At 44.5% G+C, this 27117-nt stretch overlaps 2 protein-coding genes across 6 annotated transcripts in view; one reads left to right on the top strand and one right to left on the bottom strand.

Moving 5' to 3' along the window:
• NHLRC3 (NHL repeat containing 3) lies at positions 1-26008 on the bottom strand. 3 transcript variants are annotated; one of them, XM_073662581.1, is made up of 8 exons: positions 25864-26008; positions 22636-22851; positions 16123-16275; positions 9223-9376; positions 7933-8133; positions 6592-6683; positions 4670-4782; positions 1-1903 (listed from the first exon to the last, which is right to left on the bottom strand). In XM_073662581.1, exons 2-8 carry the CDS (start codon positions 22720-22722, stop codon positions 1678-1680), a joined length of 1026 nt encoding a protein of 341 aa, XP_073518682.1. In that variant the 5' UTR covers positions 22723-22851; positions 25864-26008; the 3' UTR covers positions 1-1677. The 3 variants fall into 3 exon arrangements, with proteins under 3 accessions (XP_073518682.1, XP_073518683.1, XP_073518684.1); XM_073662582.1 differs by having other exon boundaries at positions 25855-25971; XM_073662583.1 differs by having other exon boundaries at positions 25824-25887.
• PROSER1 (proline and serine rich 1) overlaps positions 25918-27117 on the top strand; it is a 71390-nt gene continuing 70190 nt past the window's right edge. For 2 of the 3 annotated variants that reach the window (XM_073662578.1, XM_073662579.1), the window contains exon 1: positions 25919-26317. The gene's annotated coding sequence lies outside the window, so the exon portion shown is untranslated. Of the gene's footprint in view, positions 26318-27117 lie in introns of all 3 variants that reach the window. The other variant, XM_073662577.1, reaches the window with a different exon arrangement.

Raw genomic sequence — 27117 nt, 5'->3', positions numbered from 1 at the left:
GGTGCTTTTCTGGAAAGGGGACAGGGCGACAGCACCATATTGAAGGGGAGGATGGATGAGGTCATGTATCGCTAGATTTTGGCCAACAACCTCCTTCCCTCAGTAAGAGCATTGAAGATGGGTCGTGGCTGGGTCTTCCAGCATGACAATGACCCGAAACACACAGCCAGGGCAACTAAGGAGTGACTCCTTAAAAAGCATTTCAAGGTCCCGGAGTGGCCTAGCCAGTCTCCAGACCTGAACCCAATAGAAAATATTTGGAAGGATCTGAAACTCAATGTTGCCCAGCGACAGCCCTGAAACCTGAAAGATCTGGAGAAGATCTTTATGGAGGAGTGGGCCAAAATCCCTGCTGCAGTGTGTGCAAACTTGGTCAAGAACTACAGGAAAAGTCTGACCTGTGTAATTGCAAACAAAGAACAAAGGTTTCTGTATCAAATATTAAGTTCCGTTTTTCTATTGTATCAAATACTTATTTCATGCAATAAAATGCACATTAATTAAGTAAAAATCATACAGTGTGATTTTTTTTGTAAGATTCTGTCTCTCATAGTTGAAGTGTACCTACGATAAAAATTACAGACCTCTCCATTCTTTGGTGGGAAAACTTGCAAAATCGGCAATGTATCAAATACTTATTTTCCCCACTGTAGATATCTTCTCTGTAAAGGCCACTATACACATTAAAGTTGACCGAACCTGTCAATTTTGTCAGGATTGCACAAACATCTGATGTGTATGGTGGTGAATTTCCAGGCAGATAAACCACCGCCAGATTAGTCTGACAGAGGCTTAAATGGGTTGTCTCACCTCCTTAAGTTGGTAAATTTGCAAAGTGCTTCTGAAAACAAGCAACCTTACAATTATTATATCTTATTAAAAATTCTCTCCATTCAAGAACAGATGGATTTTTAATTCTACAGTTTACTTCTCGTTACCCAGGTTACTGGCCACCTCTGCAGTCTATCAGAGGTGGCCTGTCTCTTAGGTAAGGAGAACAGCGCTTACAAGCTCCTTGCTGTAGAGATGGAATCACTGCTCTGGAGGTGTCTGGATAAGTAAAGCTTCAGTTCCTCTGCACTCCTCTGCTTTTGCAGAAGCAGAACTATGTCTATGCTTGCAGCATTGCACAGCACCCAATACAGACCAGGAGTGGAACCCTGCTGCTGGTCCAAAGTGCCGATCATCAGGAGCACACTGTCCCTCCTTCAGTAGGCAGGGGAGCGGTGCGCTGCTGAAGACTGAACAGGAGACAAACCTTTAACTCTGGCCTCCCCATAGAGGACACATGACTCGAGCTAAGCATTCAGGAGTCAGGAGGGATAACTGTTGACTATACGTTCGGCCAATGTGTAGGCATCTTAACTCTAAGAACTTGCAATGATTCTTGAGTATCAGACAGTTTTATGCTGGAAAGGACACCTTTAAATGTTAGATTCATGAAATAAACACAATGCATGAAATAAAAAGAAAAAAAATCCATAGAGCTTCAGAACCCAGGACTTCCCTCAATATGAGGGGAAATGGAAACTTTACATACACAACATAAACATTACTTACATTAATTCATATTCATGAAAACCAAAATACCAACATTTAGGTGAAAAGAAGGAACAGTAAATGGCACCAAACCGTACAGGCAATCACCACTGGAGGGTCACAATGTTACGCTGCTTTTTAAAGGGGCACATATTTCTGAACTTGCTCAGCACCAAGTTCTGCAACATATATGGCACCGGTTTTGACGTTGACATCTACAAGATGAGGCCGGACCCCATCAGCCATCTGGATGGTGCTGACAACATTGCAGTCTCCAATTTCCCCGATTGGAGGTGCAGCCAAAAGAAGAAGTCTGCTTATATTCAGCTGGACCACCACCACATACTTCTTGTCGGATGTAAACCTATAGGATGGAAATCATGACACCTCTTACAAAGTTGCTTATTGCAGGTTCTGAACAGAGAGCTATAGAACATATCCCACACAAAGCCAATACCACAAGATTTAAAAATAAAAAGTGACCAAAATGTGTCTGAATACTACTATAAAATACACTTCTGTACAGTTCTGCAATTAAGGGGAAGTTTCTAAGAATGTTGCTCAAGAGTCGGAAACTGTTAATATCAGTAAAATAATATTTACTTACTCCTTAAATCTCTCATGGGTCCAGTGATCCCCATCGGTCCTTCAGCAATCATTACATACATCATTCATATGTGACTTCTGCAGACAATCATTGTAGTCAGGGGTCCTGAGCCGTACATGAAAGCACCAGCCAACAGTCATAGGAATGTCGTGTTCTTGCTGCAGGACTGGTGGGGACCACCCATGTGACAGTGGAAGATATTTACCCAATGAGAAATGGTCACCCCATCCGTAAATTTACGGCGCTTGGACCTGGACTTTAACCCTGCATTATTATAAATTTATGGCATTCCTCATGCAATATAGCAGGAGCAGGTGCGGCGCCTGACTGTAAAACACAGGTGGGAACCCTGGGGAGAAGACTGAAGAGGTTTATTATCGCTTCTGTCTTCTGTGTTGCTGGCAATATAGCACTGAGTGAGCACTATGTACTAAATAGAAGTATCTGCAATGCCAATGCTTCTGTAAGACTTGGCAATCGTATGATCTCTAGAGGTCTGCCAGCATAGCAGAGTTGGGTGACAGATCAGCTGTGCCAGTGACTTCTGTCTCTGTAGTGGGCGGTTTCCCCCTATAACTGGGGCTCCTATGGATTTCCCAGTTACAGTAGAAAAACTGAATACAACGAGGGAGAGAGGGGGAGAGAGAGAGAGAGAGAGAGAGAGAGAGAGAGAAAAAGAGAGAGAGAAAAAGAGAGAGAGAGAGAAAAAGAGAGAGAGAGAGAAAAAGAGAGAGAGAGAGAAAAAGAGAGAGAGAGAGAAAAAGAGAGAGAGAGAGAAAAAGAGAGAGAGAGAGAAAAAGAGAGAGAGAGAAAAAGAGAGAGAGAGAAAAAGAGAGAGAGAGAAAAAGAGAGAGAGAGAAAAAGAGAGAGAGAAAAAAAGAGAGAGAGAAAAAGAGAGAGAGAAAAAGAGAGAGAGAAAAAGAGAGAGAGAAAAAGAGAGAGAGAAAAAAAGAGAGAGACACACAGAGAGAGACACACAGAGCGAGAGAGGCACAGAGCGAGAGAGAGAGACACAGAGCGAGAGAGACACAGAGCGAGAGAGAGAGACACAGAGCGAGAGAGAGAGACACAGAGCGAGAGAGAGAGACACAGAGCGAGAGAGAGAGACACAGAGCGAGAGAGAGAGACACAGAGCGAGAGAGAGAGACACAGAGCGAGAGAGAGAGACACAGAGCGAGAGAGAGAGACACAGAGCGAGAGAGAGAGACACAGAGCGAGAGAGAGAGACACAGAGCGAGAGAGAGAGACACAGAGCGAGAGAGAGAGACACAGAGCGAGAGAGAGAGACACAGAGCGAGAGAGAGAGACACAGAGCGAGAGAGAGAGACACAGAGCGAGAGAGAGAGACACAGAGCGAGAGAGAGAGACACAGAGCGAGAGAGAGAGAGACACAGAGCGAGAGAGAGAGAGACACAGAGCGAGAGAGAGAGAGACACAGAGCGAGAGAGAGAGAGACACAGAGCGAGAGAGAGAGACACAGAGCGAGAGAGAGAGACACAGAGCGAGAGAGAGAGACACAGAGCGAGAGAGAGAGACACACAGGGGGAGACAGAGAGACACACAGGGGGAGACAGAGAGACACAGGGGGAGACAGAGAGACACAGGGGGAGACAGAGAGACACAGGGGGAGACAGAGAGACACAGGGGGAGACAGAGAGACACAGGGGGAGACAGAGAGACACAGGGGGAGACAGAGAGACACAGGGGGAGACAGAGAGACACAGGGGGAGACAGAGAGACACAGGGGGAGACAGAGAGACACAGGGGGAGACAGAGAGACACAGGGGGAGACAGAGAGACACAGGGGGAGACAGAGAGACACAGGGGGAGACAGAGAGACACAGGGGGAGACAGAGAGACACAGGGGGAGACAGAGAGACACAGGGGGAGACAGAGAGACACAGGGGGAGACAGAGAGACACAGGGGGAGACAGAGAGACACAGGGGGAGACAGAGAGACACAGGGGGAGACAGAGAGACACAGGGGGAGACAGAGAGACACAGGGGGAGACAGAGAGACACAGGGGGAGACAGAGAGACACAGGGGGAGACAGAGAGACACAGGGGGAGACAGAGAGACACAGGGGGAGACAGAGAGACACAGGGGGAGACAGAGAGACACAGGGGGAGACAGAGAGACACAGGGGGAGACAGAGAGACACAGGGGGAGACAGAGACACAGGGGGAGACAGAGAGACACAGGGGGAGACAGAGAGACACAGGGGGAGACAGAGAGACACAGGGGGAGACAGAGAGACACAGGGGGAGACAGAGAGACACAGGGGGAGACAGAGAGACACAGGGGGAGACAGAGACACAGGGGGAGACAGAGAGACACAGGGGGAGACAGAGAGACACAGGGGGAGACAGAGAGACACAGGGGGAGACAGAGAGAGAGAGAGAGGGAGAGAAAGAGAGGGAGAGAAAGAGGGGGAGAGAAAGAGCTAAAGACTGATTTAGGTTAAATAGACAATTCCAATATTGTGCAATGAACCGTGTGTATATAGTTATGTGCATCCATACCTGACTGAGTAAGGACCATCTTCAGAGAAACAGGAGTCCCAAGATCCAATCCATTCTCCACCCACAGTATCAAACACCTGGATCCTTTTATTTCCGCGATCCGCCACCCAGACCTACAAGGAAATGGAGAAATGTGAAGGACAGCAGAAAAAGCTGCACAACGCTATGGAGTCATCAAACGGTAGATAAAAATGAAAACTAAAGAACTAGAATAAGAAAAAAAAGAAACTTTTTTCCATACAGATAAAAAAATGTTTAATTTAACCTGTTACTAAACATAGAGAAAGTATCAGACCAGAACTAGAAGAGGCAGAAAAATGGCTCAGAACCAAAGCACAATGCAGTAGAGGAGGCCATGAGGCTCAAGCACAGGTTGCAATTGACGGCATCATTTAAGGGAAACCTGTTACACTGAACATGCAGCCCGACCTGCAGGCAGCACATATGGAGCAGAATCATTGTGTTGTGCAAAGGGGTTCAATATATTTATAATTCAACTCCATGCTCAATCTAGATTTAGGAGACTCAATGATCTACAGCTATATCTGTATGTACACTCAGCCAAAGCAGGCTGTCAGACACTAAATAGGACCTCCAGGGCTTTGTGCACACAGTCTTTTGCAGTGGGTCTGCTCTAAAAAAAAATGCCTGAAAGAAAAGCTTTAGAGAGACTCATCTTAGTCTTTTTTTCATTTCAATCTCATTCACAAGCTGCGTTCAGTGTGTCAATTCTTTCATTTTTTTTTGCAGCGGTTTTTACCTAGTCAAATGATTGTAAAATAAAGAAAAGTAAAAACAAGGCAAAAAAATAAAAATAAAAATTTTTCTGCTACCACTCTGGATTTTAGTGCAGAAAAACTGCTGCAAAAAAGCTAAGTTTTATTAAATTGCTTCATGTATTTAAAAAAACATCCAAAAATCACCTACACAAACATCAATGACATTAACGAAAATACTTCCAGATACAAAAGAAAAAAAAAATAAAAAACTCTGGTAAATCAAGCTGAAGGCAAGAAAGGTTGCCACATGGGGCAAGTGCCAAAAGGTTAAGTCAGGGACAAAATCAGAAAGCCAGCAGATGATCAAAATACAAGCAGAGGTCAGAGAACGGGAGAAACCAGGAAGCCAACACAAGAGCAAGGACTAAAGCTACAAGCCAGTAAGCAGAACTCATTGGCTGGCAGTGGAAGTCAGAGGCCCAGGGGTTTAAATAGAAGGCAGTCCTGCCCAGGGCTCTCAGAAAGGAGTAATCAAAACAATCTAGCTCCAACAATCAAATAATAAAACAGGACTGTCGCTGTCAAGCATCACACACAACAAACATGCTTGGAAGCCTAGCATCCGAAGCAGAAACAGAACAGTCAGGTGGAATAGTGTAATCTATTGTGCCATTACATACAGTAAAAGAATAGATGGATGTGCACTCCGGAGAGTCATAGCATCGGAGACAGGAGCAGAGCACCGGGGGAACAGAAGTGAGGTGAGTATGTGGTGTTTTTTTTTTTTTTTTTTATGTGTATGGGATGCTTGTATTTATATAGGAGGCTATGCGGGGGCTCACGCTGTACATGGGAGGCTACGTAGGGGCTCATGCTGTACATGGGAGGCTACGTAGGGGCTCATGCTGTATATGGGAGGCTGTGTGGCGGCTCATATGGTATATAGAGGGATGTTAGCATACTTAATTCTGCTCAATATTAAGTGATACAATTAATATAAAATAATTATGTTAATATTAATATTGAGCAGAATTAATTTCAGCCTATTGGTTCAGCCCCCACAACAGTCACTGTCTCTCATGTGGCCCCTTGGGAAGATTAATTGCCCAACCCTGAACTATAAGGATACTGTCCTAATTGTATGTGACACATAAAACAGAGGAGATGAATATTTGCTGAATATTATAAAATACAAACGCTTACCCGGCCCACTTCATCCACTGCCACACTGTGAGGAATGTAAAACTGACCAGGTTTGGTTCCGTTGCCTCCTAAAGTCCATTGCAAGCTGAAATCTTAAACAAAATGAACGACATATCTTAGTCAGCGTTGTCCTCACACCCCAAAATCAGTATTTTTACAGTTAGATTGCAAAAACAGATCGGGAAGCTAAGAAAAGTAAAGAAGGTTGCTCAACGTACATAGGAAACAAAAGCAAGTCATTTCAATACTGCTGACCGACAGAAAATGCAGATCGTAAAAAAAGGAGTGGAGGAATGGCACATCCACGTTTAATAATAAAAAAAAAATCTTCAAACTTTATTTCATATTCAAGTCTGGCGCTAGCTGCGCCTTTAGTCATTGACTATACTCTATGACTAAAGGCGCAGCTAGCGCCAGAAACGCGCCAAAAGTCTTTTTTCCAAAATCATCTTGTGGATTTTAATCTGATGAATATGTAATAAAGTTTGAAGATTTTTTTTAATTCAACACAGATTGGCAAGCTAATACATGTTGCACAAAGTAAATAAATAATAATAAAAAAATGCGTAACGGGGTTGTTTCAACTTCTTAAAACTTCATAAAAGCAAGCAATTTTGCAATTTACTCCTCATTGGAAATCCTCTAATTTTTCAAGAACTGAGGGATTTTTAATTCTATAGTTTATGGCCTGCTGCCTTTGTTAGCCGCCACTACTGTGATCTATCAGTCGTGGCCGGACTACTAGGCAAGGAGCACAGCGCATACAAACTCCTTGCTATGGAGCTTACAAGCGTTGCTCTGGAGCTGGCAGGATCGCAGAATCCGTTCAGCTTCAAAGCCTCGGATGCTGCAGTGGTATAGCAGCCTCTGCTGGCAGCACTGGAGAACTCACAGTACGGACTAGAGACACAATCTTCAGGAGCGCACTGCTCCTCCGGCAAGATGGGAGGCAGAGGAGCAATGAGCTCCTGAAGATGAGAATTACCCTTTAAAACTCTTGGTGTAAAACATGTACCAAAGATCCTGCATGGATCCATATAGGATTTGAATATTTTAGAAGTGAACTGTCCTCTGTGTAGCACGACAATCCCATCCAGCATTACTAAATAGTTGTGTAATTATTGTTCTACTCCATCACATGGCTCTTCTGCTCATTTACAGTTTTCCCAACTTCATGGGAGGCAGAGTGACTTTTGGCGGACTTATATGTCAGGGTCACTGCATGTCTTTACCTCTTTTCTAGCCTGCAACCAGTGCTAACAGCTCAGGGCAAGGGGGTTGAGGATCAGCTGATATTTCATATACGGTGGGATCTTGGTGGTATAAACCGTAAAGACGTACCATCAGTCAGCTTGAGAAGTCTGTTGTTCATCCCTCCATCTCCATCCACAATATACACTTCATCTTCCCCTTTAATGAATATGTCTGCGGGTTGATCGAACTGGAGGGGACTCAGACGAGAGCCGGCTATGCCTGGTGTCCCGAGGGTTTTGAGTAGCGCTCCAGATGGAGAGTACTGTTTTACTGTGTGTCCATAAGGTCCTGCAGAAGGTAATGACAGGAAAGATATTACATCATAAAATTACTAAGATGTAATGTAAAGTCTGTCCGGCCTCCTGTCATCATTAACTGTGATAAAACCTAATGATGGTCTGTTTCTCTTCCATTGAGAACTTCTTTGACCGCATGTTGTGGGTTCACAGCAACAGCTTCAAAATGCAAATGCCACACCTGGAATCAACTCCAGACCTTTAACCTGCTTAAGTGACAATAAATTAATGAGGGAGAAGCCCATTAAAATGAGGCAGATACATATTTAAGAGCTGTAATTCCTAAACTCTTACTTCAATTAGCATGTGAATACCCTCAAATTAAAGCTGAGAGGCTGCACTTTAAGCCCATATTGATTATATAACTGTATCTTGAATATGTTTTGGTAAACAGCTAAAATGTCAAAATTTCTGTCACTGTCCAAATATTTCTGGACCTAACTGTATTTGGCACAAAAATTGTCAGCTAATAGCATAATCCAAAAAAAAAAAATGCATCGGGCGCCATGTTTTTTTTTCTAAAAATGTCCAGATACATGTAGATATTGAAAATGCAGATGAACTGTGCACTCATTCACCTTCTATGTATGCTTCCTTCCCAAATCAGCACTGTCATGGCTCTGTCACATTTGCAAAGAACTGATGGCAGAATGGGTTGTCCAGCACTTGATTGACTGCTTCTCATTAAAAAATTACATTTCACAGGCGCCTCAGCCCTCCACTACTTTTTCCTGTGTATTTTATAATATACAGCTGAGCGTCACTGACGGCAAAAAGAGGAACTGCAGGGCAAGCGCCAACGCATGCTCACCCTGTGCAATGAGAATGGCAGAACAGCGCATGTACCATCTCACTGCCCGAACTCATCCGGGGGGGCGTAACCAGAACTAATAAGGTGATACGTTCATAATCATTTTGTCTAAATAGCACGATTCCTAAAGATCCATGAATGTTAAAATCTGGTTAGACAGGGCATGATTGTGACGTTAGATAGATCCCCTGTTTTTTAGTCGTAATTGGGTTTTCTACACAGAAAAACAGTAATTTTCCCAACTATGCATTGAATAAATGGTGCCGTTACCTAGCCCCACATCCGTTATCCAGAGGGACTTCAACTGTTCCTCCTCAATCAGCGCGAATATACCATGGGGCATGTCCAGAGTGTTCGTCTTCCAGGCTGTTTGGAAGTATCCTTCCTCTGTAAACACCAGCACCTTGGACACGTTATCCCCTCTCTAGAGTGATACAGATATGATAATATGGAAATAAATTGTCATTTATAAAGGTAACAGAATATACCGCTGTCATGTTCTGTCCTTACAGGATCCAAGGTGGACAGGAGTGTCAAGTCTCTTCCTTTTTAAGAGGGGAGAGGGGTCCAAGATTACAAAAACACGTCGGCTTCCCTCCATAAACAGCACCACCCAATGCCCTCTCAAATTTGCACCATTTGGGTCTGCCACGTTTGCAAAGGAAAGATGGCAAAATGACCCATCCAGCACTGCCCACCATGGGGCATGATTGGGAATATTCCTTTAGGGCCTAAGGAAAATGATTGCTCACTAATGGGGGATCAGCGGACCTGTGGAAGTTTGGTTTCTGGTACATGACCCAAACTTTATTCCAAAGTTTGGTTCGGGTACCAGAAGCCGAACCCCATTGAAAACAATGAGGACTCAAACTTTTAAGCTGGAAAATTCTCTGTCTCTCTCTCTGCAACGGACTTTCCCCGGAACTCGGAAGTCCGTGGTCGGCGTCTAGCACCAGACACTGACTGTCCGGTACCAACCCAAACTTTTAAGTTCGGGTTCGCTCAACTCTACTTACTAATAATAATTTACTGTTTTACATTTGTATACAGGAGCTCGGTAACAATGGCCGCCCCGTAGTCATGAACAGAGAATAAAAAAAATATAAATAAATAAAACAAAAACAGATAAAAAAAAAATTATGTTCCACAATCTGGTTTTAATTTTTCCAAATAATATGGGTGATAATATAGGCGATAAATTCCCTTTAATCGTCGTTGACAGCCTGTGACTGATGCACCATGAAGAGAACACGTAGTCACTAGCAGGTATCTGAGCCAGATCTAGGCCGGACTCAGGTGGCCACTGTTAAAATCGCGCCAGTCATGTCTGCAAATTGCCATATGAATTTGCGTGCCAGCTATATCGTGCATTATTCTGGTCTATAAAATGGACCAGACGAGTGCATGCGGCTATATTTTTCCACATGGACCATCGGACCGTGTAGAAAATAGCTTGTGAGCACCTACACATAGCTGTGCACATGGACAACACAATGACTAAAAATACGCTCATCGGTGATCCCTAAGGCTTCACCATAATCTGTGCTGGAGGAGCCACTCATCGTGCACACAAGATAGCACTGAATTCAGGACGGACCTCCATGGAAGTCAGTGGGACTCATCAGGTGGCAAAAGGTATCCATCGTACAATGAACCCCGCTACAAGAGGCGATCAAAATATCCAACTGGAATCATTATGAACCATAATAGAAAACTGCCCAATAGGGATATTCCCATCTTACAGAGAACCGGTCAGAGTTTGGATACACTTGTTCATGCAATAACTTTCGTTGTTCCTATTGGAGCGTGCACATCATAGATTCAGACAGAAGGCCGTAAAACCATGAGGGCGTACATATAGTAAAATCTGTATTTCTGAGCAAAGATCCGGTCTTCACAGGTGATTTGAATAAAAATAAAATGTATTTAGAATAAAAGTTACAATTAAAAACAAAATTAAAAAGGGAATAAATAAGAGATAAAAGCATGAAGACAATAATGGTAAAAATCTGTGTCAAAATTTTGGCACACAGGCATGAGGTATTATACATAATACTGCATATTACAAAGTCAGGTTTGCAGAAACCATTTCCAGGATCCTTTTTATGCCTAAAAGATCAACACTGTTAAAGAGGTTACCACTACTTGTACACTGATGATCTATCCTTAAGATAGGTCATCAATGTCTGATTGGTCGGGGTCCGACACCCGGCACTCCCGCCGATCAGCTGTTGTCGGTGGCTTCTGCCGGCCAGAAGTGCTCACTTGCCGAGCTGCTCCGTCTACTTGTAGTGGCCGAGGGAAGGGTACTGCACATCTGCCTCCTATTCATATCAATGAGACGGATGTGTAGTACCCTGTATCGGCCACTACAAGTAGACGGAGCAGCTCGGCAAGTGAGTACTTCCACCCGCCGACACCGATCACAGCTGATCGGCAGGGGTGCCGGGTGTCACACTGATGACCTATCCTAAGGACTCCAGCTGAGAGACTGACAGGACTATGGCAACGTGGTAAGCTTTGAAGTCTCCCTCTCCCTCCTCCCTATGAGTACTATCCTAAGGATTGGTCAACAATGATAAAGTAGTGGATAACCTCTTTAAGCTTTAAGTTTCTGTGCTGACTGGTGGTTTTTTACAACATTCTGCACAGTTGATTAGAGAAATGTGCAATGCAGCATAATATATACTAATAACAACATAATTATTTCTAATCTAAGCAATATTGGCAATTTACAGAGAATAAATGATATTGATTACTTTCTTTATCAGAAACAAGGAGTAAAGAAGCACATGTAAAACAAACCAGAATATGTGTTAAACCTAAGATCCAGACTGATGACAGCCTTTTACCCCCTTGGCATCCTCTCCAGCAGCTCCATCAGGTCGTCACCTGGAATGTCGTTCTTTCAGTCTTGTGGGAGTTCCCAGAGGTGCTGGGCACTTGTTCACTGCTTTACCTTCACGTTACATTCCAGCTCATCCCACACTACCTCAAATAGGTTGAGTTTGGGTGACTGAGGAGGTCATGTCATCTGACGCAGCCTCTATCCATCCTCCTTGGTCATATATCCCTTACAGGAGTTATGTTTCGGGTCAACATCCACTGCATTTCCTTGGTCCAGCCTGGAACTTGCCTCTTCATAAAAACTGATCAGATTAGTTTGACAGGAACGGTCCCTCGTAAACCCATGTTGATATTGGGTCATGAGGTTATTCTTCTTCAGATACTCTAGTAAAGCATCTCTTTGGAAACCCTCCAGGATTTTGCCCACAGTAGAGGTTAAGCTTACCGGCCTATAATTTCCAAGTTCAGTTTTTGTCCCCTTTTTGAATATTGGCACCACATTTGCTATACGCCAGTCCTGTGGTACAGACCCTGTTATTATGGAATCTTTAAAGATTAAAAATAATGGTCTATCTATGACGTTACTTAATTCCTGCAGTACTCGCGGGTGTATCCCATCCGGGCCCGGGGATTTGTCAACTTTAGTGATTTTTAGACGCCGCCGTACTTCCTGCTGGGTTAAGCAAGTGACATTTAATGGAGAATTTTTGTCATCACTAATCATGTTTTCGGTCATGCGATTTTCTTGTGTAAATACTGTTGAAAAAAAATCATTTAGCAGATTGGCTTTTTCCTCATCCTCATCCACCATTTCACCCAGACTATTTTTAAGGGGGCCAACACTATCATTTTTTAGTTTCTTACTAATTATGTAGTTAAAGAATATTTTGGTATTATCTTTACTTTCTCTGGCAATGATTCTCTCTGCCTCAATCTTTGCTGCCTTGATTTGTTTTTTACAGAATTTATTTAATTTTCTGTATTTAATGCCTCATCACTGCCTACTTGCTTTAGTTCTCTACATGCTTTCTTTTTGTCACTTATTGCGCCCCTTACAGCTCTATTTAGCCATAGTGGTTTCCTCCTATTTCTAGCATGTTTATTCCCAAGGGGTATATATTGTGCACAGGTCCTATTCAGGATGTTAATAAATGTCTCCCATTTGCTTTGTGTAGTTTTAGGTCTCAGGATATCATCCCAGTTTATTGCACTAAGATCATCTCTCAACCATTGGAAATTTGCCTTCCTGACGTTTAGTGTCCTTGTAACCCCTCTACTACACATCTTATTAAAGGATACATGAAAGATTATTATTTTGTGATCACTATTACCCAAGTGACCCCCAACTCGTATATTTGATATGCGGTCTGGCCTGTTGGTTAATATTAGGTATAGCAGTGTCCCCCTTCTTGTTGGGAACCAGTTGTGAAAGGTAATTGTCTCTCATAGTTGTCAAAAACCTATTACCTTTGCTTGAACTACAGGTTTCTGTCCCCCAATGTATTTCAGGGTAGTTGAAGTCCCCCATAATAATGACTTCTCCTTGAGTCGCTGCTTCATCTATTTGCTTTACGAGGATATTCTCCGCTGCTTCTATTATTTTTGGAGACTTATAACAAACCCCTATCAGTAATTTATTATTTTTTCCCCTTCCCCTTATCTCCACCCACAGGGACTCTACATTTTCATTAGATTCACATATATGCTCACGCAAGATGGGTTTTAAGGATGATTTTACATATAAACACCCCCCCCCCTCGCTTGTTTGTACGGTCATTTCTGAACAGACTATAGCCCTGTAAATTAACTGCCCAGTCATGGCTCTCGTCCAGCGACGTCTCAGATGTCCCCACCATGTCATAATTATTTTCCAACAAAATTAATTCTAATTCCTCCATTTTGTTGGTGAGGCTTCTGGCATTAGTGTACATGCATTTTATGTATCTCTGTACCTCTATTCCTTCTTACTATATTGACTGTTCTAACCCCACCCCCAATTTCTTTATTTGTGCCCAGGTCACTATCTGCACTAATACCCCCACCCCCCAATCCCTAGTTTAAACACTCCTCCAACCTTCCAGCCATTTTCTTCCCCAGCACAGCTGCACCCTCCCCATTGAGGTGCAGCCCCGTCCCTAGCGCAGAACCTGTAGCCAACTGAGAAGTCGGCCCAGTTCTCCAGGAACCCAAACCCCTCCTTCCTACACCAATTCCTGAGCCACTTATTTATCTCCCTAATCTCCTGTTGCCTCTCAGGCGTGGCACGTGGTACAGGCAGTATTTTAGAGAATACCACCTTGGAGGTCCTTGCTTTAAGCTTGCAGCCTAATTCCCTGAAATCATCTTTAAGGACCTTCCTCCTACCTCTAACTTTGTCATTTGTGCCAATGTGCACCATGACCGCTGGGTCCTCACCAGCCCCTCCCAGTAATCTGTCAACCCGATCAGTGATGTGCCGGACTCGAGCGCCAGGTAGGCAGCACACTGTTCGACGATCCCTGTCTTTGTGACAGATTGCCCTATCTGTTCCCCTAATAATTGAATCCCCCACTACCAGCACCTGCCTGGCCTGTCATGCTCTCCTATTTCCCCCCTTACTGGAACGGACACTCCTCCGGCTTTCAGAGGACATGCCTTGCTGCAGCAGTGCTGACACCCCCCTCATCTGCCAACTTTGCAAACTTATTGGGGTGTGCCAGATCAGGACTAGCCTCCCTTGCACTCTTCCCTCTACCCCCCTCTTCTGTCACCCAGCTAGCTGCCTCACTGTCCTGCAGCTCCCTACTATCACCCTCCCCCACATCTACCCCAATGAGCAGCAGACTCCTTTCCATATTGTCAATGGATCTCAGTGTGGCCAGCTGCTCATTTAGATCCAGTACCTGGGCTTCCAAACGCACAACGTGCGCACATATCGCACAGCAGTAAGCAACCCCGACCGACTGTTCAAGGAATGCATACATATGGCAAGATGTACACTGGATAGCATTGTCAATAATGGAGCTCATTTCCTAATGGGGATTGCACTAGACAGAAATGTTAAGCAAAAAAGAAATGTAAAGAATTAATAAAATACAGACAGCAATTCAGTACAAATTCCTCCCTTCCAAACTCCCTGAATCCAAAGTCAGTCACTGAATCACAAGTCACACACTTACTTCCGTTTGCACTTACGCTCCGGTCACACTCAGCTTGTTCACACTCGCTAAGGAAGAAGATTTAAAGAGTTTTTTTTTTCCCTTTCGCAGCAATCCAACCTACAGCTCAATGCACTTCCAAAAAAAAGGAGATGTATGAAATATCCTGTGGATACCTCAGTCCTAAAATAAAATCCTCCTATAAAGCCCAGTCATGTAGAGCCTCAGTTTGGACATCCCATTATTATATGTCCTATTAGGGATGTCTGAATTGATAGAGGGGTTTCCTTGGTTTAGGAACCTTATCTGTGGTCCCTATTGGTTACAATGAACATTTCTCATTGCGGAGGACTTATCTTGTCTCGCACTACAAAGACAACCCATTGTGCAATTCTTCATTAGCCCTGTGATGGCGCTGCAGGAAAATGGAGAACTTACTGCCAGGGTTCTCCACTGATCACTGGAGATCACAGCAAAAGGACATTTTGTCATCAGCTTCAGACCCTGCTAACAAGTGGGGATTGTCCAAAGAACAGAAAGTCTTTATACCAGAAGCCAATGATGCGAATCTTCATTTCTGTATCTTAAAATATCCCAGCACATAGCAACATATGGATTTTAGGTCACAGAATCCATATGTTGCAGATTATGTAATAAAGTAGAATTAGCTTTGTTTTCCCACCACATAATCAAATTAAAAAAAAAAACAAATTTTATGCAGAAAATGTATGACATGGGAATTCCCTGTTAATTCTCTGTAAAGTCTCAAGGATTGTTATTACCAAGGATATAAAGTGCGTACAGACAGTCACAAAAACGTAAGCAAAAATTTGAAACTTGTCACTGTTCCTGCGCATTCTTCTTACATATTATAGACTGAGTCAATAAAAAAAGCCATAAATAAAAGAACAATTCGGAAGTTATGGGTGACCTGCTGGTATCATATCCAATAAAGGGTACAACGCAGGGAACCCACAATTTCTTAATTGGTTTACTACTACGTTGGTGTTGGCAATCTTTAGAGCTGGGATCTACATGTAAAACCTTTACAGTGTTGTGCTTCGCACAGCCACATAAGAAGAGCAATACCGCATTTTGCTTAACTCTGTCATTTTGGATAATACCCTATTGTGCTTTACTTGTTCCCCCAGTCGTTTTCAAATAAATACCAGAAGGTAAGAAATACCTGAGCTACGTAGATCACAGAGTTCAGATGATCCACAGCCACATCATAGGGCATGCCTGTAATCCACTCGGGGTTCCTGGGCCAGCCGGCATCCAGTTTGTAAAGTTGCTTTGGTGCAAGTCTTAGAAAATCAAAGACTGATTTAACCCGGACCTAGAGGAGATATAGTTGTAAGACCAAATATCATATACAGGACGCCACTATGTGGGTATAAAAGCATTGAGGCTCTAGTACAACACTGCACAACTGGAGGATGCGGGGATACAAGCAGTGGACACTATACAGCAGAGGTCCCCAACCTTATTCACCTGGAGAACCACACTCAGCTCAGAGAGAGGGGCCGCGAGCCACATCCAGAGCCACTGAAGACCCCATAGTGACTTACTGCTCCCAACCCAACAGGCAGGACCTTGCTACTTCCAGATTACTATGCTTCATTTATCCCTAAACCCCTAAGGCCAGTACATGTACAGTGGCATGTAAAAGTTTGGGCATCTCTGGTCAAAGTTACTATTATTGTGAACATTTAAGCAAGTTGAAGTTTAACGCCTTTCCGACCAGGTCAGTAATAGTATGCACCTGGTCGGAAAGGCCGGTTCAGCGGGGGCTCCGGCGCTGAGCCCGCACTGAACCGGGCACATATCAGCTGATTCTTACAGTTGACATGTGCCCACAACAGCCGCGGGTGGAATCGCGATCCACCTGCGGCTGTTAACATATTAAATGCAGTTGTCAATCTCTGACAGCGGCATTTAACTCGCGCTTCCGTGAAGCGCGTCCTAAGCCCCGCCCATCGGTGACCCCGTCACGTGATCGCGGGTCATCGATGGGTGGGCATGACAACCCAGGGTCTGCAGCAGACCCCTGTGGTTGTCATGTCTCAATTGCTATGAGCGCCACCTAGTGGTTGGCGCTCATAGCAAGTGAGCATTTCTGCTGCATACAAGCGATCTGCTCATCGCCTGTATGCAGTAGAAGCAATCAGACAAGTGCTGCTTCTAGTCTCCTATGGGGACTATTGAAGCATGCAGTAAGTGTAAAAAAATGGTTTTAAAAATATTAAAAAAATAAAAAAAATATAAAAGTTTAAAATCACCCCCCTTTCGCCCCATTCAAAATAAAATAATTAAAAAAAAAACCCACATACACATATTTGGTATCGCCACGTTCAGAATCGCCCGATCAATATAAAATAAGAATTAATCCGATCGGTAAACGGCGTAACGAGAAAAAAAATCGAAACCCCAGATTTACGTTTTTTTGGTCGCTGCAACATTGCAATAAAATGCAATAACCGGCGATCAAAACATCGGATCTACCCCAAAATAGTATCAATAAAAACGTCAGCCCGGCGCACAAAAAATAAGCCCTCACCCGGCCCCAGATCCCGAAAAATGGAGACGCTACGGGTCTTGGAAAATGGAGTCTTTTTTTTTTTTTTTTTTTTTTTTTTTTTTTAGCAAACTTTGGATTTTTTTTTCACCAGTTAAATAAAAAAGAACCTGTACATCTTTGGTGTCTACGAACTCGTAATGACCTGGAGAATAATGATGGCAGGTCAGTTTTAGCATTCAGTGAACGTGGTAAAAAAAGGACCCAAAAAACAACTGTGGAATTGCATTTTTTTTTGCAATTTCACCGCACTTGGAATTTTTTTCCCGTTTTCCAGCACACAATATGGTAAAAGCAGTCCAACTCGTCCCGCAAAAAATAAGCCCTCACACGGCCATATTGAACGAAAATTAAAAAAGTTCTGGCTCTGGGAAGAAGGGGAGCAAAAAATAAAAACACAAAAACAGAAAGACCCATGGTCGTTAAGGGGTTAAAAGATCTTTAAAAAGGCCTAAAGTTAAAGATTACATATTTGCTTTGTATTTTGGGCAAAAAAATAATATATATATTTTCATATTTTACATTTTAAAAATTACAACAGGGAAAATAGGTCGATGCAAAAGTTTTGGCACCCTGCATGGTTAGTACCTAGTAGCACCCCCTTTTGAAAATATCACAGCTTGTAAACGCTTTTTATTAGCCAGACAAGAGTCTTTCAATACTTGTTTGAGTGATTTTCATCAATTCTTCGTTGGAAAATTCCTGGGTTGTCTTGCATTCACTGCTAATTTGATGTCTAGCCACAGATTTTCAATAAAGTTCAGATCAGGGGACTGTGAGTGCCATTAGAAAACCTTTAGCTTGAGCCTATTGAGGTAGTCTATTGTGGATTTTGATGTGTGTTTAGGATCATTATCCATTTGTAGAAGCCTTCCTCTTTTCAACCTCAGCCTAAGCGTTATGCTTGCATCAAGAATTTGCTGACATTTCATTGAATCCATTCTTCCCTCTACCCGTGAAATGTTCCCCGTGCCATTGGTCGCAACACAACCCCAAAGCATGATTGATTCCCCCCCATGCTTAATGGTTTGTGAGATGTTCTTTTCCTGAAATTCTGTTCCCTTTTTCTCCACACATACCTGTGATCATTGTAGCCAAAGAGTTCTATTTTAACCTCATCGGTCCACAGGTATTGTTTCCAAAATGCTTCAGGCTTGTTTAGATGTTCTTTTACATACTTCTGATGCTGAATTTTATGGTGAGGATTTCTTCTGATGACTCTTCCATGCAGGCCATGTTTGTGCAGGTGTCTTTGAACAGTAGAACAATGTACCACAACTCCAAAGTCTGCTAAATCTTTCTAAAGGTCTTTTGCAGTCAAGCGGGGGTTCTGATTTGCCTCTCTAGCAATCCTACGAGCAGCTCTCACTAAAATTTTGCTTGGTCTTCCAGACCTTATCTTGACCTCCACTGTTGCTGTTAACTGCCATTTCTTTATTATATTTCGAACTGAGGAAAGGGCAACTTGAAAGCGCTTTGCCATCTTCTTATAGCCTTCTCCTGCTTTGTGGGCCTCCACCATTTTAATTTTCAGAGTGCTAGGCAGCTGTTTAGAAGAATCTATGGCTGCTGTTTTTGGCACAAGGTGAGAGAGGAGGCTGGGTTTTTTATAAAGCTGGGAAATTTGCATCATCTGGCCTTTCCTAACTATGATAGCGAACCAGCCATAACTCTGAGCACACAAATCTCCAAGGATGCCCAAACTTTTGTATTGGCCCATTTTCCTTTTTGGAATTTTTAAAATGAAAAACAAAAGGCAATATATTTTTTTTGCCTAAAATACAAAGGAAATGTGTCATCTTTAACTTTAGGCCTTTTAGAGATCATTTCCTCTTTAACTTGCTTAACTGTTCACAATAACAGTAATTTTGACCAGGGGTGCCCAAACTTTTACATGCCACTTTACATCCAGATCTGCTCTTCTTTGCGTGGCTATGGAGACAGTGTACCGGGGTGGTCTCTCTCAGAATACAGTGGGCTGGGGACAAAGAACACGGGCAGGCAATTTGTTAAGAAACTAATTTTTACTAACAACAAAAACAGTGTTACCCCAGAAACGTAAGAAAGAAACACAGATGAATATCACACACACCTAGCCCAGATCAGCTAGGAACCCTGCACTGCACAACCGATAGGCCAAGTATGTTCTATCAGATACACTATAATTTGCCTAACCTGTGGTTATGCCTAATGCGATAACCGGGAGTAACCCAGAGCAAGGGTGTAATTAGATGAGTGCAAGAGGCAGCCCCTGCAGTGGTGCAGCGCAGAGATTCACAAACTTAACAATTCTCTAAAATTACAATTCAGTTATGCTCTCTATACACAAGCTCACCCACTGAGGGGAGTATCTAGCTAATATTCACACAGCCCTATTAGCAAACAATGCCTCTAACTCAGAATTTATGTTTGGCGCCAAACTCTCTCTATAGACTGCGTGCATACGCCCACCGGGATCCCTGTGGTGGGGCCTGAGCTCAGGACTTACCGGCTGTTAACTGATCTCTGTCTGATCGTCCGAACGGTCGATTAGCTGGGAGACCGTGGAGTGGATCCTGGGCTTGTCACCTGAAGCGCAGTTTTAGCCTCACAGACTAGCAGAAGGCCATTCACGTCACAGCCGATGCTTTTGGGAGGAATCCAACTCTGCATCCAACCGTTATCATCCCCCAACGTGTTTCTTCTTCTCTGACAGGAATTACAGGAACAGTGCGTCTCTGACAGGAACACTCTCACGTCTGTCTCTATTCACTGTCTCTTAAAACTGCGCTCAAAGATGGCCGCCTTCAACCCTCAGAAATCCTTCAGTTTTCAACTGTCGCTTGGGGCGGTTCAAACGGATTTATCCCGTGTGCCAACTGACAGACAGGTGACAGTAGTCTGAATCTGCAAACCACTGCCATCTAATGGCCAAAACCCCAATAACATCTCTTATGTTTATACATGTAATACATATCTGCTAAACACCAATAACATCTTTTATGTTTACACAGGTAATCATATCTACAAAAACAGCTTTAGATGGGAGTGGAGTGGGAATCTTCAACCACCCCCTCACAGCTACTCACAAAAGTCACCATCTGGAGACCTGCTCCTCATAGCTGTTTGCTAACTCACCAACCTGGCAGACAGCCATGAGCCACAGGTCAGTGACCCAGCTATACAGAATGCATCGTAACATACAAATACAGCCGGTCACCAATGTTAGGGAGATCCATTTATCAAGCTTGTCTTGCAGAAATCAGCGAGCCGTCTTGTCTAGGGCTGGGCGTGCAATTGTCTGAACTAATTAAGCCAATGCAACCAAGATGGAAGAACGGGGCATCATGTATTTTTTGTAATTAGTTGTGCAGACAAGCACACACAACAGGCCGGTGTACAGAGGAATATAGATTATCACAATTATTTCAGCAATCTGGGGTATAAAAATGGTTCCTTCAATAGCTTATCCACCGCCGCTCGCTTCCTTCTCGGAGTGAGCAGTGTCAATGACGTTATAACCTCACACTAAGATGCATGGGACGTGGAAATATGACATTTTAGTGGTATTTTTTTTTTTTTCTATTAGCTGCAAATTTGGCAGTTAAACAAGGGTTTATAGGTGAAACTGGACCCCACAATTTAATGCGCAATTTCTCCAGGAAGCGGTGATGCTTCACATGTTGTCAGAATCTACTGTTTCTGAACAGGCTTCATTCTTGAGAATTGCAAATCTGCCAGTTTAGTGCCCTTGCATTGTGCACATACAGTGTAGAGACCCCATATATTGGAGCGTCCCCATACAGTTTAACGCTCCCATACATTGTGCCCAGCTTTTGTTACGCACCCCGTAAATTGTTAAGTGCGCTCTCCCCGCTACAATAATGCCAAACATGTGGATGCTTACTGTGGTTCAGGCACAGTGGGGCTCAGAAAAAGGGGGGCATTTGGATCTGGGAGCGCAGATTTCACTGGATTTTATTTCAGGGGATGGGAACCGTCGCTTATCCAGAGTCTTTGTTCTACCACTAACGTGGAAACCCCCCTATATTTCCATTAACAGATGACGGACCTGTTAATGGTTCCTGGTTTTGTGTGGGATAAATTAGGGGTTTTATTGGTAACATTTTGGGGTACATATTTTTCAATCGCTTCCAGAATAAGACTGGGATCACATTGTTGTGTTCTAAGCTGAGCACTTACGTTGGGGTTTCCGTGTAAATCCCACAAAAATGCGATTCAGACGAAACCCCTGACGGAAGCACTCACCATAATGAGGCAAATGGAGGCACTTTGGACTCCGTTTGTCATCTGTTCCGGTGGTATCCATGTTATTAGCGGATCACAGATCTGTGGTCGCCCACACTTGTGTGCTAAGAAGACGCCTAAAATGATGGGACACAGCCGGAACGGAGACCAGACGGAGTCCAAAGTGACTCTATCTGCCTCATTGTAGCGAGTGGTTCCATTTATAATGGGAAAGTCTGGTCCAAAATAAAGATCAAAGTAGGACATTCTGCAATTTTTTTTTATTTTTATACATGGACTATGTGAACTTCCACATTGATTTGCACTGATTAGGGTGCTGTCTGCATACTACCTTTTTACAGAAAGCACCCGGACCGATGATGCGCTCTTCTGAGCCCCAAGGGTCCCATAACAAATGCCAATCAACGATGGGCTGAGACGATCAATGCCCATATAAAAGCCCTTTTTCACAAACCAATGCATACTGTATGGGAAGTTTGCATCCATAAGATTGCTTGGTCCCAGTATACTTTGTGCATTGTCGTCATCACGTGTCGTGTTTATATAGGAAGATTTACTGCTGACAATTCTGATTTTTAGATCCCTTGCGACCATTGACCATTCGTGTTTACCCATTACGTCTAGATGATTGGTTTCGCATACCGCTGAAGTAATATACGATCATTACTGCTATAATTTATGACGTGCCCCCTGATCCCATTTCTGCCTCCTTGCACCAATAGAAGATGTAGGGGGGCACTGTTGCGGATACCTTGAGGCTCCCACCCTATGATAGCTGCTGTGAGAGTTGTGCCGCCTCCCGATTTCTGTAGGACACCATCTTGTGGTGTTACACCCAGAATACGGTATATACAACACATCCCAGTAACTCACCTTGTGTTTCCCATCATAGTGCAGTAAGGCATACAGGGCCAGGCTCACCAGGGCGGCAGATATGCAGATACTGGATTTTAGCTTCATGGCGCGGCTGTCTTGTGACTATATTGACATAGCACAGACACTTCCTCAGCACAGCGCCCAAGCAATCCCACCTGGCATCACATCAACTGCTCCTCCCCGAAATAATGCCAGCATGAGTTATACCGATGCCTGCAAAGAAAAAGATGTTCTGTGAATAAATGGGAAAATACACTTATTTCAGCCATATCAGAACTTGCTGTATCAAGGGTAAAATCTCTGATGCTCCGATAATACAGTATGTTGTTGTTACAATACTGGCATAGTACTGCTGGAAACCAGTGGCCGAAGGAGCACGTGCAGAACAACAAGCGGTAGTAAAAGTTCTTGTAGTTAGCAAAAGGAGTTGTAGGAAACAATCCGTAGATAGGTGAGAACAATCTAGGTAAGAATGTTCAGGAGCTGGAACTAGGCTAACAGCTAGACACAATACTCAAGCAATGAGAGAGATCCATGCGGCTTTAAGTAGGCCCAAACAGGAAACAAGATGGATCCCACAAGCTCAGAATCTGCCATCTTAGTAAAGGGCAATTGCAGAACACAGTTGAAAAGGTTCTGGATTCCAGAATATACTCCTCATCTCACCCCCTATCTGTTGGTGTCCCCCAAGGATCATTTCTAGGACCTCTGCTCTTCTCCATCTACACCTTTGGCCTGGGACAGCTGACAGAGTCTCATGGCTTTCAGTATCACCTCTATGCTGACGACACACAGATCTACCTCTCTGGACCCAATATTTCCTCCCTACTAACCAAAATCCCACGTCAGTCCGCGATCTCATCCTTCTTCTCTGCCATATTTCTAAAACTTAACACGGATAAAACAGAATTCATCATCTTTCCACCTTCTCATTCATCCCCCCCATCTGACCTATCCATCAACGTCAATGGCTGTTCACTCTCCCCAGTCCCACAAGCTCGCTGCCTTGGTGTAACCCTGGACTCTGATCTCTCCTTCAAACCACATATCCAAGCCCTTTCCACTTTCTGCCGACTACAACTCAAAAATATCTCCCGCATCGGCTCATTCCTCAGAAAAAGACTCTGCCCTCATCATCTCCTGCAACCTCCTGCTCTGTGGCCTCCCTTCTAACACTCTCGCGCCCCTCCAATCTATCCTAAACTCTGCTGCCCGACTAATTCACCTGTCCCCCTGCTATTCCCCAGCGTCTCCCCTCTGTCAATCCCTTCACTGGCTCCCCATTGCCCAGAGACTCCAGTTCAAAACCCTAACCCTGCATACAAATTCATCCACAACCTGTCTCCTCCATACATTTGTGATCTAGTCTCCAGGCACTTACCTGCACGCAGCCTCCGATCCCCACAGGAACTCCTTCTCTACTCCCCTCTCATCTCCTCTTCCCACAATCGCGTACAAGATTTCTCCCGTGCATCCCCCCTGCTCTGGAACGCTCTACCCCAACATATCAGACTCTCCCCTACCATGGAAATCTTCAAAAGGAACCTGAAGACCCACCTCTTCCGACAAGCCTACAACCTGCAGTAACCACCGCTCCACCATTCACTGCACGACCAGCTCTACCCTCACCTACTGTATCCTCACCCATCCCTTGTAGATTGTGAGCCCTCGTGGGTAGGATCCTCTCTCCTCCTGTACCAGTCGCTGACTCATTTTGTTAAGATTATTGTAAGTGTTTTTGCTATGTATACCCCCTGTTTCACATGTAAAGCACTATGGAATAAATGGTGCTATAATAATAATATTCAGAAACAAGTTAAAGCACAATTATTAAGGTGAACAATAGCAGCCACTAGTGGTTAAACTGTAGAAGGACAACTGGAATTCTGACAGTTGTGCACTTGGCTAGAGCGCTGATGTGCCGTGGACCACCAGTGACTGCTGCAGCCAATCACCAGCTCAGTGGTATCCAGCACAAGACCACTGAGGCAGCAGGAAAACTCCATCCAGATGCTGTCCTTGGTCAGCTCTGAATCCAGGGCCCACACTACTCAGAACAACAGTGCCGACCCCAGGGATCCCGTGCTGCCCATCTCCGTCAAAAATCAGCTCGGCCCTATTCATTCATAGAAACATGCCACAAACCCCCCACCGATGAGACCACCCTGAATTCTCAGGAAAGTCTGAAGCCTTTACACAATATTACACTCATTTTAAAATGCATTTAAAAACGCCAGCGTCCAGATTATTTGCAACAAGCGTTTTTTGGGGGGTTTTTTGCCATTTTTTAATTTACTGCAAAAATCGGTAAAATATTTTTTCCATCCCCAAAACATGTTAAAAGAAGAAAAAACACAATCACACGGGCTCCCGCAGTTTGTTTGTTTTTTAGGTGCAAATAAACTTAACGAAAGTATTGATTTGTAGCAAAGAGAAGAGATGTGGGATCCGCACTGGACGACTTTAAACAACAGAGACTGATTTTGGGGTGTGGGAAAATATGGCAGATTTATTGTTGCGGATGGGCAGTTTTTAGGTGTCAGCTAAGGCTGATTTCCACAGCCGTGCTGCCCGGCTCTTCTCTCAGACAGACATATCTTATAAATCGGGGCAGGGTCTCAGCGCAGCTCCTGTTCTCATCTCAGCCATTACAGTCTATGAGGAGCCGCGAAAAACACGTGACACAGAAAAGACACCGTGTGCTTCAGTTTTCTATCAGAGTTTCATTTGTTTTTCAGGCTAAGTTCACACAAGCGAATATATAACATTCAATTTTCAGCCAGAATTAAAGGCGTCATTCACACTATCAGTCTTTGGTCAGTATTTTACATCAGTATTTGTAAGCCAAAGCCAGGAGTGGGTGATAAATCCAGAAGTGGTGACGTGTTTCTATTATACTTTTCCTCTGATTGTTCCACTCCTGATTTTAGCTTACAAATACTGAGGTAAAATACTGACCAAATACTGAACGTGTGAACGTGGCCTTAGGCTGCTCCCTCCTTGGTGGTCGTGTGAGTGGTTGTCCCCCAGTATTTTGCCTCTGCCTTTATCACAGGGCTGCTGCATCCTGCCGGCCATTAGTATGGTGCGCTGATGACGGTACATACGGCTGCAGGTGTTTCTCTCACACCTCTCCGTTCCCTGCATCCTGGTACCTGTAGTCCCCCCCATCTGCCCGCACACACCTTATCCTCCCATCTATAGCGCTGACTGTACCTCACTCACCAGTCCGGCGCTGCAGGGGTTAAGGAGAGATCCGGTCCCTCGTGGTCAGGTGACCGCACACGTCATCACTCCGCGACCTCCGGAGCTGTGTGTATGGAGGGGTCCCCGAGGGTGTGCGGTACAGACGGTGACAGTGTGCGGTGTCCCCACTCTGCAGGCGGAGGCGCCGGGGGGCTGCCGGTCTGTACTGGGGGCGCTGCTCTCCGTGCAGGTTACAGGCAGGACCTGTGATCCCCGGGCGGCGTCACTGCGGGAGGTGCACCCGCCTCACAGTCCCCCCTGCCAGGGCCCCGGAGTGTTGTGCGGGTGCCCCGGAAGTTGTGCGCTGCATCCTGCAGCTTCTCACCCATTGTACGATCGCGGGAAGATCTGCTGTATGGTATTCATTCATCGGCCGATAGATCTGTCTGACGGAGTCGCCTGAGATGCCCGACCTCTGCTCAGGAGACAGGCGGTAAGCGGCAGTAGGCCGTGCATGACTCCTAAAGGGATCTGCAGGTTACTGTACGAGGAGGATGATGATCAGCTCTGCCACAATATTACAATTAACTCACTGGCGGACACAGACAGAAGAGGGTCCCTGTGCAGGAACAGTATATGGGCCCTCTGCAGTCCAAGAGCTCCTAAAAATGCAAAATGTCACCTGCTTTGGCGGTATATATGGGCCCCCTCACCTCTTGGGCCCCCTCACCTCTTGGGCCCATGTTCGGCCGCACAGGTTGCACCAATGATATGTCCGCCCCTGAATCCTCCTTCACAAAAGCTGAGGAGCGACCGATCCCACAGTGCCCTGGGGCTGAGCACAGACCTGCTCCCCCCCCCCAAAAGTAGCCGCAAAAGAGGTGTCCCAACATATTCCGCAGCGCTGTACAATAAGCGAGGACATGTACAGACAAAGAAGGTATCAGAGTAATACACAGATCAGCAGTTGCAGGAGGAGCGAGGGTCCTGCTGCTCACAAGCTACAGTATAAGGAGATAGGGGGGAGACAATGGGTAGAACGTGCTGCTATGTCCGGTCCAGCCGTCATTATAATAATGAATAGGGGATATGCTATAAGGCTGTGTGCACACGCTGAGTAAATGGATGCAGAAATTTCTGCATCTCTTTGCAGGGAAAATGCCGCCCCAAAAACGCACATTTTTACGCTGCGTTTTTGACTGATTTGAGTGAAGTTAATGGTGAAAAACGCACAGAGAATGGACACGCTGCAGATTATTTTCTGCACCTCAAAAATAAGCAACGTGTGTCTGA

The sequence above is a fragment of the Phyllobates terribilis genome, unplaced genomic scaffold (genome assembly GCF_046119375.1).
Source record: "Phyllobates terribilis strain yellow unplaced genomic scaffold, ASM4611937v1 Scaffold_2__4_contigs__length_985480577, whole genome shotgun sequence".
NCBI lineage: Eukaryota > Metazoa > Chordata > Amphibia > Anura > Dendrobatidae > Phyllobates > Phyllobates terribilis.
Note: the sequence above shows the minus strand (reverse complement) of the source record. Positions and strands in the feature narration are given on the sequence as shown.

Coding starts and splice junctions, on each gene's coding strand:
- NHLRC3 (XM_073662581.1), bottom strand. CDS start 22,722: ATGAAGCTAAAATCCAGTATCTGCATATCTGCCGCCCTGGTGAGCCTG. Junction 8,134..9,222: donor GATAACGGATGTGGGGCTAG/GTAACGGCACCA, acceptor TACCTTCTGCAG/GACCTTATGGACACACAGTA. Junction 1,904..4,669: donor GATGGTCCTTACTCAGTCAG/GTATGGATGCAC, acceptor TCCATCCTATAG/GTTTACATCCGACAAGAAGT.